This window comes from Vidua chalybeata, chromosome 3 (assembly GCF_026979565.1).
Source record: "Vidua chalybeata isolate OUT-0048 chromosome 3, bVidCha1 merged haplotype, whole genome shotgun sequence".
Classification (NCBI taxonomy): domain Eukaryota; kingdom Metazoa; phylum Chordata; class Aves; order Passeriformes; family Viduidae; genus Vidua; species Vidua chalybeata.
In genome coordinates this window covers 67,614,907-67,634,916 of record NC_071532.1, presented here as the reverse complement: position 1 = coordinate 67,634,916, position 20,010 = coordinate 67,614,907, and the positions used below count along the sequence as shown (strand labels likewise).

The window sequence follows — 20,010 nt, the reverse complement described above, 5'->3', positions numbered from 1 at the left end:
CTTAACTCCCTGCTCTTGGATTTTGGTGTTCCTCAAGGCTTGTTTTCAGACAATGAATATTAGTTTTCACATGTTCAAATTTCCTTTCAAAGTAAATTGCTTCCTGGCATATACAGCTGAAGTGGGGATCTATTTACAATGCACATCTATTTTAAGTTACAGGTCCTCCAGAAAGCTCAAGTATTTACATGTTGAGGGTTGAAATTACTTGGAGTAACTGTGCTACATTACTATTGCCCTGCTTATGCTAGAAAAGCCATCCCTCTGTTGAGGACAAGAAATTTAATCCATGAATTAGATATCTGAATTTGATAAGAATTCTATTTTTGTCCACAAACCCAGGAATACTTTGAAGATGAGTGCTCTGCTCCAGTGTGAAAGGAAAACTCTTGCAACTAAGTGTCATTTATCCTGAGGCACTGCCAAGTGCTGGACTGTACTACAAGCACTCATTCCTGGCATTTGCACTTTTATTCTGTACGTGACCAATGCTTGAATGCAAGACCAGGCAAAGTTTTATGTCTTGATGTTTTGTTTTTTTAGAGTTATTTTGCATACAAGTGCATCTGTGGATTTTCTATTATATATATGTAATAGTTTTTATTCTGCTTGCTGTGGGTTTTACATTGTACTGTGTAATGTGACATTTAACAGACTGACCGGTGTCTTGACTGTAATAAATTCTCTGGAAAAGGCACTCAGGTTCCTTGATGTAAATAAAGTTTTCTTCGATTTTTCAAACCTTCTCTGGACTTTTAAATTTAAAACTTGGTCCTTTTCTAACTAATGGAAAACTGGAAATGTTTCTCTTCTGGTTTGGAGAAGGCCTCCAAGAACTTCTACTGATGTTTTAGATCCCAAAGTTTAAGCTGGATTCTTAACTTTGATTTGAGCAGTCTTGTTTTTACATTATTGTGTGTGCCAGAGAAGGAAACAAATTGAGGGTAAATATTAAAAAAACCCGTATCATTTTTTACCATATCATTTTATTCAACTTTAATATGGTTTCCATTATTAACTTCTAAAACAAAATGATTTCCAGTTTAGAAAACAATGCACTGACCACATAATTCCTTTTCCATTTTATACAGTTATACAAATATTCTAAATACACATTTTGTCAAGATGGTGGCAAATAAGATTTAACTGTACAGTACATAAGGAAAGAAAATATTTCAAGCATATTTAGAAGCAATAGAAATGTCTATACAAAACAAGCAAAAATGGAATAAAATTTTATATTTAAAGTATTGCAACAGTCCCACAGGTTTGTAACAAAAATGTCTTTGCACAGTTCCTCACAATGCCCCATTAATAGCTAAAGCAAGACAGCAATTTTTAGAAAATAATGTTTCAAAATGCTACACATGGTACTACTGCTTGCACAGTCTGATCAAAATAACAATCTACTTGGAATCAAGCAAAACTTAGGAGGAGATATACCAACCAACTTTAAAATTATCTGTATAAAAGTCATTGCACATTATTTTACTCAGTTGTTTGAAAAGTAAAAAAGTGTATTTACAAAATATTTCGCAGACAAAATTATAAAGTGAATGGATAATATATAAGTAACACGTCTTGATACTGACAGTTCAAGAACACACACGAATGGTTTTATCATTTCAAGAGGTTTTCAGTGCTCCTTCCTCCAGGAAGTAAACTTGACTTCTACTTTAAAATGGATTTACAAGATGTTACACAGAGCTATTTCAACATCAGCATTATAAAACAGTATGTTAGAAACGTGAAAGGAAGAAGAAATTTTTACATCTTAAAAAGTGAGCTCTTCATAGATCAACAAATGGGTTGGGTTTTTTTTTTTTTTTCAATTTAGTTATGGTAAGTGTTCATTATTCTCCAGATAATAAACCCAACAGTTAAAATGGAAATCCTGGACTAGGTGAGAATTGAAAAAGCACCATGCACAATAGTCTTAGTGTGGTAAACACTGACAAAAAAAAAAAAAAATAGCACCTGGAATCCTGTAACACAGATCATTTAAAACTGGTCAAGCAGCTGGCGGAGATAGGGTGCCTTTGACAGTTCTCTGCTCACTCTGGAGAGCTTGAAAAGTACTGGGCAGTTGAGGGAGACACACTGGATCTGCCGATCGAAGCAGCCTGTGCAGTTCTTGCATATCTGGATTACAGGAGAAAAAGCAAAACAATTATTTAAAATGACACAAGCGAGGAATAAACCACTAGGGACTATTAAACCCTCAAGCCTGTATCAGCAGAATAGGCACAGCCCTTCTGCACAGAGCTTCTCCCCAGCATGGAGGGACTCACAGCAGCTCCCTTCTCTGCTTCAGCCTCTTGGGCTGCTGCCAGACAGCTCACTTGGCCGCTGGTGGGGGGCTGGCAGCATCACCCACTGAACTTGGCAGAGAGCAACAGCAAATTCTATAGCTTGGGTTACAATCCTGCTAATTAAGTTCTACTTGCATGTGGTGGCACTTGAAAAAACAAGGTAAACAAGTTGACTGGGTTTAAGCAGGGTAGAGTGTTCTACTTGTGATAATCTTACTCTCTATAAAAGTCTCCTAGTGAAAAAAGACAGAACTTCTTGTCCTGCAGTTATTCTCTGCAGAGAAAAGGGACTTTAAATACATTACTCATTTCAAGATAAGCATTAGAGTTTTATCTAGTCACAGTCAATCAATCCCAACACAGAAATACACAGGCCACAGCAGTTGTACTGCTCTCCTTGTTCAAGGAACTACTTGTTAATGCTGCTTGAAAGTACTTCTAACACGAAAAATAATAAAATAAAATATAATAAAATAAATAAAGTAATACAAATAATGGAATAAAATAGCAGCAGGCACAGTTTTTCCAAAGGTAGACACCTTTAGGAAACTAAAGGCTCCTGCTTTGCTATTTTATTTTTAACCTTTGCAGCATTTGCCACCTCCAACAGTTTTTCCAAAACCTTAGAAATTTCCTTCCAACCACACCTGTATTTTGTAACATTACTATGTTACACAGTTTATCCTATCACTTGCCTAGCCTGATCAACAAACCCAAATTGTATCCCTTTGCTTTTAAAACGAGTTATTTTCCTTCTTTCCACGTTCCATGCTGATGCCAGGCCGGCAATCAGCACCAAATCCCCGCAGGCTGGCAACAGCTGGAGAGGGGCAGCCCCTCCTGGCCAAGTCCCACAGGTGGCACCTCAGAGGATACCAATCCTCTGGCCTGCAACTGTGACCAGAAGGAACAAGATTTTAACAGCTTTGTAGTTTAACAGGTTTGTTGTCTCAGAACTACATCTATCCTAGCTCTTCTGAAAGAGGCTGTGGCTGTTTTAAATGCAAGGGACCAAACTAAATGGTACTTGAGACAAGTCCTAAGTTCAGTTTGTGTTGAGGTGAGAAGTCTATGGTTTTAACCTAGAGCATGTAATTTTTGAGTGCAATTTAAAATAATGTACAGCTCAGTGTTACATCAGTTTTCTGCTGGCTCCAGCAAGTTTATAATCTCAAAGGGCTAAAAATTTAAGCTGTGAAGGATAAATATGCCTTCATATTAAAATAAGACAGATGCTCTTAACAGAGACATCAAACACTGACTGGGACAGGATCCCAGGCCATGCTGAGTGTTGTGTGTTGCAGGGACAAGAGGATGTTCTACTCAAACTCATGAATCCTTCTGTAGGGCTGGACCAGCCTGCCAAGATCTGCTTTATTTCAGAACAAGAGCAATGCAAAGGGTTCAAAGTACCACAGGAAAACAGCAGAACATGCATTTTCCCATTTCTGCCACTCACAATGCAGATAAGGGCAAATATTACAAAATACAGCAAGAAGTCCACACCTTAGTAATGAAATATTTATGAAGTGAATTACAGCGCGTTTTTAGCAACCCCGTGAGAACCTATCAAATCAATTCTTAGATTTAGGAACATTTATATCCCTGACATTCTGACAAATCTTTAAAATGGTTCACGTGCTAGTGCTAAAAGTAAATTTTAACTAAAATATTTATTAATTATAAAATATGACAGTATGAAAATTAGGTGAGGGTATGCATATGTTTCCACAAGGGGAGGCATTGTGCTTCGCTGTAATATATTCATGAGCACAGTCAGCTACCCTCTTAATTTCTAGCTCAAGGGGAAATGCAGCTTGGAAAATTCCTATTGGGAGGAAAGGTAACAAGAAAATCCCCAGGCTAAACCACATCAATGTTTTACATATAAATGAATAAATTTTCTGACCCAAACATTTTTATTTCTAGAACATCATCTGTTATTTTAATGCAAAAAAAAGAGTGAATCTTTTATACTCTCACAGCTTTCTGTCATTAAAAAAAGGGACCTACAAGCCATATAAGGCACTCTTAAAAACCAGAAGAAAATGAGAAAAGCATCTTCTGTTCTGATCCCCTCCTTTGCCTTAGCTTTCCACAAAGCCTAGGAGAGTAACAGCTGCTGTGCTGCCTTCAACAGCAATGGGTAAAGCAAACAAGCTGCAGCACATTTAACACCTGGACCACACTTCCAATTTCTGTTTGGAGTATTCAATAATGCAGTGCTTTGAAATTTCAGCCCGTCTTTTGCTGACAGACATCTGACAATGCTTTAATCGTACCTGGACCAGCTGTTCTTGTTTACGCTCCAACTCTCGGATTTCTTGGTTGAGAATCACTGCCACATGCTGTGGCTGGCTTCTGCATTTATTACAGATCCCATACTGGGTCAGTTCATCACACACAGGACAGTGTAAGGTTGTGAAATACTGGGAGATGGTGCCTTTGCGTCCTTCTAGCTCAGTGCGGGCAGTTGAGGCAGCCTTCTGAATCTGTCAAGAAAAATAATTAAGAGGTAATGAACTTCCAAGAGAGTAGCTTGCTTTATTCCTAGATTGCATACTTTTTTTTCCCCAAAGGAGTAAGAAAGTGCAAGATGGCCTGCAGGGCCTGGTTCATACACAAATTATGAACATGGATCACAGCACACTGAAGAGTGCAGCACTAGCCCTGAAGTGATACACTGAACAGAGCCCTCCCCAACACCTATTTCACAGGGAACTGTAACCAGAAAAATCCTTGGTCACACATGCTTAACTCCTGATCTCACCTCAAACTCTGCTCCTGCAGCTGTTCCTTTTTTAGTTGCTGATCTGATTTGCATCTAAACGTGCCCTGGCTGCAGCTCCAGTGGCTGCCTTCTGGATGCTGCCTGCCCTCATCTGAGTGTCTGTGCCGGGCAGTTCTGGGCACAGCTCTGCCATGGTGCTTTGATTCATGGCACTAGCTCATGCTCTGATTTCCATGAACAAGTCTCCACCACTGCCCCATCACCCTGGGAAGTCTGTGCTCTGCACTTACTCCTGCTGCTGCATGACTTTTGCTTTGTGCTATCCTTCACTCTCCTGCTGCTCTGCTCCCTGTGACTTCCTCACTGCTCCTTGGCCTTGCAGAAAGCCAGGGCTCTTTTTACCTTTTTAGAACAGCTTGTTGGAGATACTTAAGGTGACTGCCACGGTGCCATTGGAAAGGTAAAGAAAAGAAGAACTGAAGTCAATCAAGGCTGTACTGGGAAATACAGCTATCCTGCTATATTGCAGTGGGAACATGATATATTACTATGTTGCTGAAGTCTGTTCTGAGCAGAATAACCAAACTACAGAGATACACTGTCTTTCACCTTCCCTTTTTGTCAGGGGAATCACAAACTAAAATCCAGCTATCTAATGCTTCTTTTCCTGCATCTCAATGACTTCTTTAACTTTTAGAGAAGTCATGTTTGGATATTATTTGTTTTAAATTTCTGGTGACACAAATTTTTAAAGTGTTCCTGCTGCTAGGGCATGCCACCTTTTCTATACAGACCAGAGAGCTTCAGAACATTTTGGAAAAACAGGAGTTCCAACATCTAATATAGAGAGATGTAAAAAGTGGTACGGCCAAACAGATGCACATACACATACTGCTAAAAATACAGAGTTATGGCAAAATATTCTCTTAAACTATAGAAGGGATTAGGAAACAGAAGATGACTGTGATCAACCCTGCACAGAAGGGCTGAAAAAACTCATTTACTATGTGAAAAAAAAACCCCACACAGAAGATCTAAGAATCAGGACTTCATATTTGAGCATCAAACACCGCTTCACAAAATAACCTTTGCTGTTGCCTCCTATCAACCTCATTCCACTAGAAGTCACAACAAGGCCAAACACTGCACCCAGATGCACTGCACTTGCTGACTCTTGTTTGAAAGCACTCACCCGGGGCAGCTCGTGGTACCAGCTGAAGACGTCTATGCCAATGAGCGAGAACACCCTGGCCAGGGGGGGCAGGATCTGCTTGGTGATGTAGTAGGTGGCGTTGAGCCTCAGGCTGGGGTCCTGCAGCACTTCGACAGGCCGGCGGACGAGCTGGATCAGGGGCAGGCCGGGCGTGCCGTACACAATGACGTAGGGCACGCGCTCCCCGACGCGCGGCTCAGAGCGACGGTCATAGGCAAGCATTCTCCTGTCAAAACACAGCCTTGAGAATGCATCCAGAGGCAAATTCATAGTTACTTCATTTGCCTGTAAGCTTCCCCATCTGATTAGATTAGTTGCTCTCCAGATAACTGGAGTCAGGGCCTATTATGAAGCACAGGACCAAAATGTATTTTTTATTTGCCTTGTGATTGGACCTAAATTTTAGAATTTGGGACACAAACCCTAAAGACACGGTCTGTTTCAGGTCACTTGGATTTGTATGCCGACTGTTTTCTAGCTACCACTTCCTTAAAGAAATATTTTAATAAAGAACAGCCAGGGTACTAAAAGGAGCTCAAGTACAATTTGCTTTCTGGTCAAATTCTGGTCCTTAGCTTTCTGAGACTGCTTGCTCAGTAGAATGATACCTGCTTCAAATTGAATTATCCTTTACTCAGGAAGCACAGGACAATTCAATTTGAAGTAGGTATTAGTTTTGGACTTTGACAATGTTTTATTACAGAAGCATAGCTTAATTGGAAGACCTTTTGTATTAAGCAAGGTGACAAAATGTTCCAGCTTACATTATCTACTTGTCTATTACTGATCAAGGACATCAACAGGATGAAATATTAACTTTAAGTAAGGTACTTTATTAAAAACTAAAAACTATGCCTGGTAATGTATTTCACAGCACTAAGAGACATCACCGTCACAATCTGTAACATATCTAATAACCCTGAGTAGTTACTTGGAGAGTCCAGCCCTTGTATAAAACCCAAACTGTAAGCAACAGAAGTGAACACACTATTACAGTGTTCTGACAAGACTTTCCTCTTGAATGTGTGGCTCTTTCCAGGACCATCTCTTTTCATACACAGGAGAAAGCTAGGGACAACTGCTTCAACAGTATTTGAAGAAGACATCTGACTGCTACCTGTAACTCGACAGTACAAAGGTCAAGAGAAAAAATATCCACAATCTGCTATTTAATGTGTCAGTACAAAGATCAAGACAAAAAAACCTATGTGTGAGTTTGCAGGCCCCAAGTTGGGCAACTCCCTGGGGGCTCCCCTGGCAGGGGAGACCCTCCTGGAGCAGTTCTGTGTCAGGAATGAGAGACGCATTGAACTTTTTCAGTCTTCAGCTTCTGTTTATTTTTATCTTATCAAAACTTCAGCACACTGTCTGCACCAGACTGCGTGCAGGAAAAAGAGCACAAAAATGGCTAACAATCTCTTGTTACAAGGCCTTTTAAGTCTAATCAAAAACTAAGCTACCCAATTAAGAAGTGAGCCTAAATTATTTTCCTTTCTAACCCAATAACTGACCCCTAAAGACCCGCAATGCGGATTTTTCTACCCAATTACAAGATACCACCTAAACCCAAGAAGAAAGAGGAAGAAGAAGAAAGAAGAAGGGAACTCAAGACAACACCCTATACCCTCCATCTTGAACCCATCTATAACATACTAAAAATCCTAAAACCTAAATTCCTCACCCATGTGACATACTACACTACTATCTACAATCTCTACAATCTATTTCACACTTTTGTGGTTTCTAGTCTACCTTGAGGCTTTGGAAGTTTTCTCCATGAATGAGGGTCAAAGTCAGTGCTCCCCTGGGGGTCAGGACACCCCAGAGCAGAGAGAGAAATATTCCTGGTGCCCTGGGTTTCCACATCTATGAGCTCCTACCCATAACCTGTCAGCACAAAGGTCAAGATAAGAAATATCTATGCTTAGCACTTCTTGATCTCATTACCTGGTGATTTCCAGAGCAGGTACACAGGCTCCAGGTTTGTATGCTGAGCTCCCTCTGTACTCTTTTGCAAAGATGAAGTCCTGCATGCTGGCTTTTCCTTCCAGTAACTTCATGCATTGATTCTGAACATACTGCTTGATCTGACTTATGTCCCGTGTTTCAAATAGCAGCTTGATAGAACACTCAAGTATCTGTACAACCAAAAGAGAAACGTGAGAAAAACATGTACGTTTGAATAAAAAAGAATTAATTGCATTTAATTCAGTAAATTATATGGAAATACAAATACAGTGCTTAGAAAAATTACCAGTGGTGAACTAGGATATTGATAGGACAACAGGTTCTAATGTCTTCCACTCAAAGACATTCATAAACACATTACTGGATAACTCTTTCCTCAGTTTGCCACATCTTCCATGACATCATCCATACTCCAGCACTAAGATTTTTCCAACAATAATAGAAGTTTCCAAAGTGTGAGAGAAGATGTTTTTCCCTGCCATCTAAAATATTTTGCTATGACTTTAGTAAATCCTTCTATGTCATGACCTTTTTTACTGGCATAAATTTCTTTTAATTTGGCTAAGAACAAGATTTCCTAATTTCTTTTTAACCTCTCAATACACAGCTTAAAATAAACAGGCAAAAAAAAAAGTATTTTAAGGGAATTCTTAGCTGAACTAGAATTATATAAGTGAGCTATTTGAAAGACACATCAGCGTGTCTCACTCAACTGCATTATTACTGGCAGTAATAATTTCATTTGAAGTGAACTGGATCAAGAATTTTCTTGAGGGCTTACATGGGCCAATGGCTTTTTATGGGATGAAATATAAACTGCAAAATACAAATCCTTGTAATGCTGTAAAAGCTCTTCAATTTATCTTTCAAATAGCTCACACAAGAAAAACAGATGAAGATTAAGACAACTCTTAATCTAAAGGACTAGAAACTTTGAGAAAGGACAAATAAAAAATTAAATAATAGATTATAATTTCATTCAGGAAGAAATCTATGAGTAGTTTACCTTGGAAACAGCAGGACAGGAGTCCCTTCGGACTGTCTCGATGCCTTTTGCATCAAATACTGGGTCCTTCTGGTCCAGTGTTTCATACATGTAACCCACGTACCTCTTTTTAGTTTGCAGGACACATGGCAAGTAGACCTGCAATGTTTAGAAAGAAGACAGCCCAGTCTGGAATGTGTTGGGAACATAGAAGATTTCCTAAGTGCTTTGTTGGTTTGTTTGTTGGGCTTTTTTTTTTGTTTGCTTTTTTTTTGTTAAATCATTACAACTGATAAAATAGATCAAAGTACTCTTAAAGGATGGCTGAGGAAGTTGGGATCTGTGGTGTTCTATTCTTAAATCACTTTACATTTCGTTTAGCTGAAGCTCAGATGGAAAGTGACACACAGTATAAATTGTTTCAAGTACCTTTACTTTTCTGGATTGCACCTGTCACCATTTTTAGTGTAACTCTTTCTTTCTTATAAAGACAACTTCATTTTAAACATCAGAGAAGAAAATGTTCCCAGCAAAAGTATTGTCCTAGAACTTTCTGTTTTCAAACTTAAGGAGATGCTAAAAATCTGCTAGTATTTAGATTTGGAGCAAATATGCTTTTTAAATGCCTGTGCTTGGAGAATAGTTTTCTCAGGAATGGATTTTTAGGGTCATGATCTCTTTTACTTGTTTTCTCTAACCTCTTATTTTATTCTTGATTGTGGTAAGTATTCCTTGACTACTTTCAAATGAAAGAATGGAGAACAATTTCTTCTTTGAAATGTTACTGGGATAACACCACATTTTCCTGACTCTCATGGAAGAGGGAGCATTGAGTTTAGGGTGCCTCAGGCTTACAAATTTTGACCTTGTTGAGTCAGGTATGTACTTTGGAAATATCCAGACCACCTGAACTAATGCTAACTGACCTGAACACCTTGCTAATGACTTTACAGTGATGAACTTCCAGCAAAATCAGTTACGTATTGCCTTACTCTTCTATAAAATATTTGTTGTGGTTAATATTTCTTCCAAAAGCCTAATGAATGGATTTTTATGACTTGTCATTTTACAGGTGTATGTATCACATGGACATATACTGAAGTGTGCTAAGGCTGGCTGAAAAATATCAGGCTTGTAATTAATGCACTGGAACTGGGGATGGTGAACATTTCCTCTGCTAAGTTGCACGCATTGATTCAACTGTAGATATAGAATACCAAACTGAGGGAGATATTTCCAAAAAGTCATGAGACAGAAATTCAAACTGCCTGATGCTGCCAGAACAACAAGCCACTGATGTGAAATTAGGAAGATTTCTTTTTGCTGTTCACACTGTAGTGCTCCTCTGAAAAGATCCCTGAGGCATTAAGGAGCTTGCACTATTATCTACAGAAACAGCATGTGATTTGTTTATCCTTATGTACATTAGGGTTTAGAAAACTCTTTTATCTTCAACTTTTTTTGGGGGCTTTTCTTTTGTTTGGTTTTTGTTTTGTTGATTTTGTTTTGATATAACCCGACACATTTCAAGCAAATTATTTTCCTTTTACCTTTTCAAACTTCAGTTTAACAGGCTTGGGATTTGTTGCTGTTACAGCTTCAGCAATTTCTTGACCAATCTTAAAAGACTGCTCCTTTGTGGCTCCTTTCAAGAGTACAAACATGCTACAAGAAATCAGACATAGGAAGTGAGTGCAAATCTATTCAACATAGTTCCTGAAAATCATATGCTATAATTTCCTGGTAGCAAGGCAGGGATGTTATTATGAGCTGTACTCCCTTTCTTCAGCTAGAAAAGCCAAAAATCTGAGCAACTTCAGTGTTCAGCATGAGATGAGGAGTGCCAAAGGGCTAATGAATGCTGTGACTATCTGATGAGGCAGGGAATGGATTGCTCCCACGCACTGCAAAATGGGAGCTCCCAGGAAAGAATTATAAAGAGCTCTAGTATACCATTTTTTCCCCTCTATGGGCAGTAGCAGGATTTTACTTCCTTTCTCCACCAGTTTTTTTTTTTTTTTTAAATGAAACCACTATGCATTCAGTATCTTTGAAATGTCAAGTCTTTTATTAGATCTGGCTAAAATCAGTCACTGGATTCCCAAGTATTAAGAAAGGACAGCCAGACAAGCTTTGTTTCCCAATGGCTGAAAAATTATCCAAGTGTGGAAGTGTGTAGAACAGAGATGGATATGCCTAGAGCATGACTATTATTCAGATGAAAGACTGACTGAGAAAATGTATGTCAGGCAGCCTAATAATATCTTTGTATGCTCTGGTGGCTGCTTTTGAATTGTATCCACTTCTGAAGCTTAAAACAGTGCCTTACTCGAGGTGCAATGCCTACTACTCTATTTTAAAAAATAAAAATGGCATTAGAAACAGGCACAAAAATAATAATAATTTGGTAAATTAGATTTATATTAATTCACAACTGAAAAAATATTTCAACCCCTCTTTCTGTTCCACATAATTTTCAAAAGAAAGGAAATCTTTAAAGCGCTTAAAGAGACCTGAGCAAACTCGGTAGTATTCACTTTGCATATTCTGCAAGGCAGTAAGCAACATCCAAAGAAGATCCACACATCCTTTTCAGCATCATAAATTTGCCTTGTTGAGACAAAAGCAAAATCTATCTATGAAGAACTATTACAATTTTAAAACATTTTAAGAAGCAGATCATGAATTACCTGTCTGTATCACCATATACAACGTGAGCACCCCACTTTTTTGTATCATTCACCAGCTTAATGGCACGTTCCAATGTTTCTCTGGCTTTGTGGACAATGCTGTCTCCAATCTGCAAAGTTAGATTGAAAATCTTTATTCTACTGCTAAGCCAAATACTAGCTCTTGGTAAACACAGTCTAACCATGCTTGATCTTGTTATGAAAATCACTGTATTGAGATGATATATTTTATTTCATGGTTTAAATGCATATAATAAATAAAAAGGTCACTTAAGTTACCCCAAAAGAACAGGAACTAAAAGAAAAATTATCAAAAAATATTAAGCATTAAAATAAAGAAGAATTTGTTTTAAACTTCTTAGAAGTTTATAATATATATTAAAAATCTACAGAGCAAGACAAGACTGCTCAGGATCATTTTCTCTAGTTTTTGGATTCTGCTGATTCCCATGAAAGCTCAGAAAAAGCTACAATGCTTTGTTTTATTTCCACTATTATAACTGCAGTCCAATCTACCTTTGGAAACAGTTCTACAGCAATGCCAACTCCAAATGTTCTTTACAGGAAGACGACAACCTTTATATTTTTCTGGAGATCACAAATAAATCCTAAGTTGCTGATTTTCAGTACTACAAGTAAAAGCAGCTTTTCTGAAGGTATTTAGTTTGTTTCAAATAATAATATTATGTTATTTGACTAGTGTCTTTCAAACATTTTAATACACTTTTACCTGCAACCCTTACCTCAGTGCATGGCATTCTTCCAGAAAAATTAGCAGCAGTATAGCCAAAAGTAAAATTAGCTATATATTTAAGACCCAACTGACGAGCTTCAAGCATTCGAGTCACAGCCTTGTCATGCTTATAAGCCTTCATTGACTGTTTCACCATTATCCTGGTCTTCAAGATTTCTTCTAGCATCCTTGGCAGTACACCCTTTCTTACTGAAGGCTGCCGTAAAGGGAACAAAGAAAAACGTGGTGTTAGAAAGCCCAACATAAACAGTTAAGAGTAAAATCAAACCCCAGAACTGTTAGTTAATCACTGATAGGAAGACAAATTAACTAGCAAGATGCCCCAGCCACTAACAGTTTGGCTTTTCTCACAAATATTACAAGGGACCTAGAGTACAGGCAAAGCTCTTAAAAGCAGAACAAATAGCTTTTTGTTCTTTATATTTATCAGCCCTGTTGATGTAATGTTTAGATAACCTTATTAACTAAAATGGGACTTCAATATTTAGTTGTTAAATTTTTAAGTATTAAATGCTGAAGGAACATTATCTTTTTAAAATTCTGCAAATATTCTTTACTTCAAGTTTTTGTTTTACATTAAATACAGGTATGCTGGTGATTGCCTAAATATTTTTAACAGCTCCAGGCCATATTCATTACACATCAGCCAGCAGAACACATTACAAAATGAGAACAATAGAAAGCAAGCCAGGGAGTCTCATTTCCCAAATCATTACCCTTTTTCTCCTGCTATACAGGCAGGAGAAAAATGAATTGTTACACACAAATAATAATTACGGTTTGATCCTCAAACCGCACATGTAAAATACAATTTAATTATAGATTAAATAAACCTTCAGTATAAAGGAAAGCATAAGGACATTTTACTTCCTGAGATGCCAGAAGTTCAGCACTTTGACAAATATCAAAAACATTGTGAAATGAGAGAATGAACCTCGCCTTTCTGTCTACTCTCAATGCAGCAAAATATCAACTACAATATCAATTTGATCTTAAGTCAGCCAACAGGCAGTGAAAATGCTGTCACAGAGCACTAATATCATTACCTTGACAAAAGCTACTCCACTGGGTGACACTGTGATATCATGTCTAATCTGGTAGAGTAAGTCAGGAGGTACTCTCAGAGATGTACAGCCAAATTTGAATGCATCATACCTAATAAAGACAAAATTTAAATATGAAGACCATTCATTCATTTACAGACTAATCAAGTGAAAACATCAGCTCACATTAAAATGCTAATAATGCCAGCAAGGACAGAATAATCTCAGGTATAAACAAACATAACATAATTTCAAATTTTTAGCTACATACAGAAGGTTCTAGGAACAAAATAGTAATAAATAGCTAAATTCCAATGTATGCATTATTTATCAATTCTGCTCTGTGTTATGAATTATTACCAAATACTGACTTAGTGGAGGCATGTACTCAATTCTGTAATCCCCTATGGAAACCATCCATGTTTACCAAGTACCACACTGCACTTACTTTCTTCCTACAAATTCAGAATTTCAAATCAGGAACTTGAAAACCTGATGGTGACACCTAGCAATTATTGCAGGCATCTTTCCATTCTTCAAAATACTGTTTTATAGAGGTAATTATAATGAGCAGTGAGATCTTTTTCCAATTAACAAGAGAATAACTATTAAACTCAATAAAAGATGCTACAAAGAATAACTCAATTGTACCTTTTAATTTTTAGTAATTAGAACTAGAGTGAACTACAAGAGATACAGGAACAATCATAGTTCAGTAAGGAATAACCTCAGTCTAGTTAGAAGACAGATGGTGGATTTATAGTAATTTTAATTTATTCTGAAGCAATATTAAAAATCAGCATCGCCACGATTATCATACACAGAGTTGTTTCCAGGGGTTTTTAAGAGAACAGTCTAATCCTGTGTTTAATGAAAAATACCAATTGATTTGTATATGTATGTGTATTACATGTGCACACACCCACATGGTAGATTTTTATCGTCTGTATTGTGTAACAGAAAATGGTGCTATTCATATGTGCCCACCGTTTCCAATGGCAACCAGGGGTTCTCAGTACCTTAGAAAAGACACTCAAGTATCTACAGAATCAAAGATCATGAGAAAAGAGTAACAACTTACTTTCCTAAGTTTTCAACATGTCCCAGGCAGGTAGAAAAGCAGTAGTTGTATGCTATGACAATGGAAGGATATAAGGACTGGAAATCCAAGACAAGAACAGCGTTGCTGTAGAAGCGGGATTCTGGCTCCATTATCAAGGGAACACACTGTGGGGCTTTCATCTGAGCTCGCTGCTGGACACTGGGAGTCACAGCAATGTAGTTCATTGGCTTTGCAATGCGCAGCATCACCGACTCCACACGGTACTGCAAAACAGTTTGGATATAACCATTATCATCAAAAGTGCAGAACAAACCTGTATTAACTAGTGCAAACACACATTTCCTGAATTTAAGTACAAATAACTACTTTTCTAAAATAAATAGCGGTGCTCTTAATGTGTATTTTAATTGTATTTTATATCACCAGATCACCTTTAGGTCCCTTCCAACCCTAACTGTTCTATTATTTTGTACTCTGTATTATATAGAGTAGAACTTTTCCATGTGTCTCCTCTTCATTTAGCCCTAATCATTGAGAATAGAGTACTTTTTATATATGGAAAAAAGAATCATCCAACAGGCTTCAACAATATACGTGGATGGCCATGCTACTGTCAGTGAATGAGCATTTGCTAAACTATACTACTGTCAGACCTGCAGATCACCAAAGAAACCAAGTATAATAGGCAGTAAATGCACTGGGTATCATGCCTTCTCCCTGATACCACAAGCAGAACAGGAAGCACAAAACAACAAACACCCTGTTCAAGATACCACAAGAAGTTGTAAGTGTAGCTGGCAACAAGAGAAAAAAAAAATCCCAGCCCTACTTATTTGTGTATTACTCGATGCTTTAGTAAAGGCTTTACAAGTACAAATGGGCAGGTATGCACTATGTCCATTCAGAATAAAAACCAAAATAGCTGAAAACATACATACATGGTGTAAAAACTACATACATGGGTATGGCTGTTGCATCCTGGGGTCAAAAGCAAACGCCACATATGGCAAGGGCCTGAAAAATCCCGAAATATCAAAGAACAATTCTACATAACAGTAAAATCCTGTGCTTTGTAAGCAACTAAATCACTATTAAAGACTGTCTGCCTGACACACTATGTATTCAATCACTGTACTGAATGGATTAGACATAATTTCTTTAACCCCGACGTTATAAATGAGCTTACAGAACCAACAGACTTAACAAGAGCCTGCACCTTAAACAGAGGTTGGGGTTTGATGTGTAGTTAGGGAGCAACATAAACTGCCACTGCTGCCTTGCACTAATTGCACATTAATTTGTGTCCAGTGATGAACTTGGAAGTATGACAAGGTGGTCAGGGACTGGTTCTGGCAAGAGGTAGATTTTGGATTTTTTTCTCTAGTAGCTTTACAATAGCATTGTAGAATTTAGGTTGGAAAAGACCTCTAAGATCAACCAAATCAAACTGTTAACCCAATGCTGCCAAGCACCACATTTACGCATCTCTTAACTCCAGGGATGTGACCCTGGACAGCCTGTTCCGATGTCTGACTATCCTCTTGGAGAACAAATTTTTTAAATATCCAATCTAAACCAGCTATAGAACAAATTGAGGCAATTTCCTCTTCTTCTATAGCTTCTTACTTGGGAGACTGACCCCCCACCTCACTACAGCCTCCTTTCAGAGAGTCGCGGAGAGCAGTAAGGTCAGCCCTGAGCCTCCTTTCCTCCAGAGTAAAGGATTCCCCAGCTCCCTCAGCTGCTCCTCACAGGACTTGTGCTCCAGACCCTTCACCAGCTTCATTGCCCTTCTCTGGACTTGCTCCAGCCCCTCAATGTCCTTCTTGTACTGAGGGGCCCAGACTGGACACAAGATTTGAGGTGCGGCCTTACCAGTGCTGAGTAAAGAGGGACAACCTGGTGGTGCTGGCCACATTATTTCTGACTGAGGTCAGGATGCCATTGGCCTTCTTGGCCACCTGGGCACACACTGCCTCATGTTCAGCTGTTAACCAGCACTCTCAAGGTCCTTTTCCTCTGGGCAGCTTTCCAGCCATTCTTCCTGTAGGCTGTAGCCTTGCATGGGGTTGTTGGGAACCAAGGGCAGAATCATCACACAACTGGCCTCAGCACATCGACCCAGCCTGTCCAGATCCCTCTCTAGAGCCTTATTACCCTTCAGCAGAGCAAAACTCCCTCCCAGCTTGGAGTTGTCTGCAAACTAAGAGAGCACTCAATCCCATTGTCCAGATCATCAGTAAGATACAAACCAGGACTGGCGTCCTGTTTGTTGCCCACACTGAGTGCACTGGTGCAGATGCACCTCAGTTGGGCTACTGATCCTACCACCTTTTTTTTATGCAGGGGGAGAAGCCCTAATCCCTATATGACCATTCTCAGGTGCATCTGTGGTTCCTAACACATCAATAATCCTTTTGTCTTTGCTCCCATGTGGACCTACAGCCCCTACCTGCTGTAGATGCCGGCGAACCCAATGGGAAGAATGATGATGTCTAACGCCAGTTCAGAAGGCTGAATGATTTCTTTATTACAATTATGCTATAATACATTAATATACTATATAAAGGAGGACACTAAAAACTACATGCTACTTTCTCTATCATATCTAACTACCAACAACTCGTGACCCTGTTCGCGAGAGTCCAGACACAGGTGGATCTGACTGGCCATCAGGCTCAAACAATCCACCATGATCCAACCAAGCGATCACTCTGGGTAAACAATTCTTCAAACACATTCCACAAGAGAAAAACAAGGAGCAGAAACAGAAATTGTTTTCTCTTTCATTTCTCTCTGTGCACCTTTATGAAAAATCCTGAGAGAGAGAAATGTGGTTACCACACCTACCTCCACTGAGACAGCAGGCCAAAGGACTTTGCTAGGACACTGTTTCTCAAACACCGGTGTGATGCTCCCAGGTTTATCTTTAGTGAGTCTGATCTTATTCCTTTCCCTTTCAAATCTAGTTTAAAGCTCTCTCAATGAGCCCTGCTGACTCCTGTGCAAAAACCAGCAAGTTCTTCAAATATCTGACTAATTATATGTATGCCTGTGATCTTGTTAGATTTTGTTTGGTCTTCTAAGAAATGTTCACGATGGCTTAGTACAATAAACAAAAATAATTTTAGAAAGTTATTGTAAAACTCAGTGAGAGATACAAACATGGAAAAATAAAATATCTGAAATCTGTTCTTATTACTATTCCATTTTAACATATTTTTTGGCTAAGGGTGAGTGTCTTCATAAAGGGTAGTGACTCTTCTGTGTGAAAAAAATTATTTGGGGTGGCTGGGAGTTGTTGCAAGTGCCATTTTTGTGATCTAGAAAGTTTCAATGGAAACAGAACATACGTGCACAGAAGGGAAGAGAAAAGAACAGTCAGGATAGAAAATGCAGCATGCTTCTGTTGCTCACTCCCACTCAAAGACATCTGAGAAAATGACAGGCAGAACAGTCTTTGTGGGCTGCAATCATGACAGCTTAAGCATATCTGTGCTGGCAGTATGCCCGTCCCACACTCCCTGTCCCTAACTGTGCATTTCTCTTGCCTTGCTCCAACAGTGGTATTTTCTGCTAATATGGTAAACCAGATTGGGGAGTTAAACTGGCAAATACCTACTGAACACTGCCATGGCTCTGCTGATGGTGCCTGCCAGCCTGCTCCCCTTTTCCCCCAAATACAGGATCATTACCAGAAAGACCAACAAGAACGTGCTCTGGGTCAAGAGATGACACAGGCAACTGCAGTCTAAGAAAAAAAGGTGGCAAATGTTTTTTTAAGAGCATTGAATTGTTAAGGAAACTGCAGCTTCAGACACTCCCATACCTGGCTGGCTTATGATAACAGAAGAGCTGTAACACATGACAGAGTATCTGACTGATTTCAGGTGCTGGTCAGGTCTCACATGTAGCCATGAAAGCAGCTCAGTTAGCCTAATCATTCACAATCTGGGCAAGGAAAGCTTTTGGTATTACTGGAGACTGCTGGGCTCTCAAACAAAGTGCACATCTTGCTCTGTTCTGCTCCCTTTTCCCTCTGATGCTGGTATCAAAATAACAGAACCACAAACATCTTGCACAACATGTATTTGATAAAGCCAGAGCCCCTCTTGTCTTATTGTAAAATCTCACCCACAGGTCGCTGCACCAGAAATGTCACTTAGAACATACTCAATGCTGCTTTGTCTGCCCAGAAAGAAACTAATCTCATCTTTCTAAAACACAATTAATTATATTTCCTAATGTTCTAGAAAGCACTTTCAGTCTCATTAAGTGTGAACAATACCAACTCAAAGGGAAAGCTTAGTGCTCCTGAAGGCAGTAGAAGAGATTCACAGGTGTGATCACATTTGGGGAACTCTATTTTTAGCCTCTGAGACTAGGCAATTCAAAAGCAGCAATAATAGATTGAAGGCTATTCTTTACATTTCAATTTCATGTTAATTCATGCTAACAGCTTTCTTTGACCCTACGAAAATACACATATGGACTGAGAAGAAACTGAAGAACTAGAACATTTTGTAAAAACTATTTTGGTTTTGTGAAGTATAAGGAGAACAAAGTCTTACCTGGGAGCCTCTTGTTAATACATGTAAGAACTGAATGCCAAAAAGTCTTGCCATTTCACTTGTTCTGTCAATCAAATCCAGTTTGTCTAACAACAGGAGATTCCCACGAACGCGGCTAACATAATGATCAACCATTTTCCATCTGTGAGAGTGAACACCTCATTATAAACAATCCAAAGAGTGCTGCCCTTTCTACTAAGACAAATATATTTTTATGGTGACTTGTAACAAACCAGCAGATAAAATTTTCCTCTAGAACATTTTCATACAACTCTTTCAAAAGTGTGGCATATATAAATATACACTTAGGTATTCTAAAGACATACACACATTGTGTTACAGCAAGCTACTGTTAAGGCATCTCGCAATGACTTACTATATCCTGTTTTCCTCACTGCCCCAAAGGATTATTAAAACAGACACAACTCCTCTTCTCTTTACATGATTTTTAACTGAGAGGACCTTTGTGGAAACATCCTTCTGTATTAAGAATGTCTACCACAGCTGAACATAAATTCATAATTTCTGTATAAACCACTTTTCCGCTTAGCTACAGAAACGCTTACAGAAATTTTATGTATGTCACAAACAATGTGCAGATCAGTACTCAGTTTCATGAATTGTTCATATCACACAATACCAAATTGCTTCAAGAAGAGTGAAGCTGAATGTGATACATG

General features: G+C 38.6%; 1 protein-coding gene across 1 annotated transcript in view; it reads right to left on the bottom strand.

Moving 5' to 3' along the window:
• Positions 1–966: 966 nt before the first annotated feature.
• REV3L (REV3 like, DNA directed polymerase zeta catalytic subunit) overlaps positions 967–20,010 on the bottom strand; it is a 115,060-nt gene continuing 96,016 nt past the window's right edge. Inside the window, exons 22-32 of the mRNA XM_053938560.1 lie at positions 19,331–19,472; positions 14,778–15,022; positions 13,700–13,808; positions 12,643–12,849; positions 11,900–12,009; positions 10,760–10,874; positions 9,231–9,368; positions 8,204–8,394; positions 6,236–6,482; positions 4,595–4,804; positions 967–2,142 (exon numbers count right to left, since the gene is read on the bottom strand). Of these exons, the coding sequence (XP_053794535.1) occupies positions 2,002–2,142; positions 4,595–4,804; positions 6,236–6,482; positions 8,204–8,394; positions 9,231–9,368; positions 10,760–10,874; positions 11,900–12,009; positions 12,643–12,849; positions 13,700–13,808; positions 14,778–15,022; positions 19,331–19,472 (1,855 nt within the window). The 3' untranslated portion in view covers positions 967–2,001. The remainder of the gene's footprint in view (positions 2,143–4,594; positions 4,805–6,235; positions 6,483–8,203; positions 8,395–9,230; positions 9,369–10,759; positions 10,875–11,899; positions 12,010–12,642; positions 12,850–13,699; positions 13,809–14,777; positions 15,023–19,330; positions 19,473–20,010) is intronic.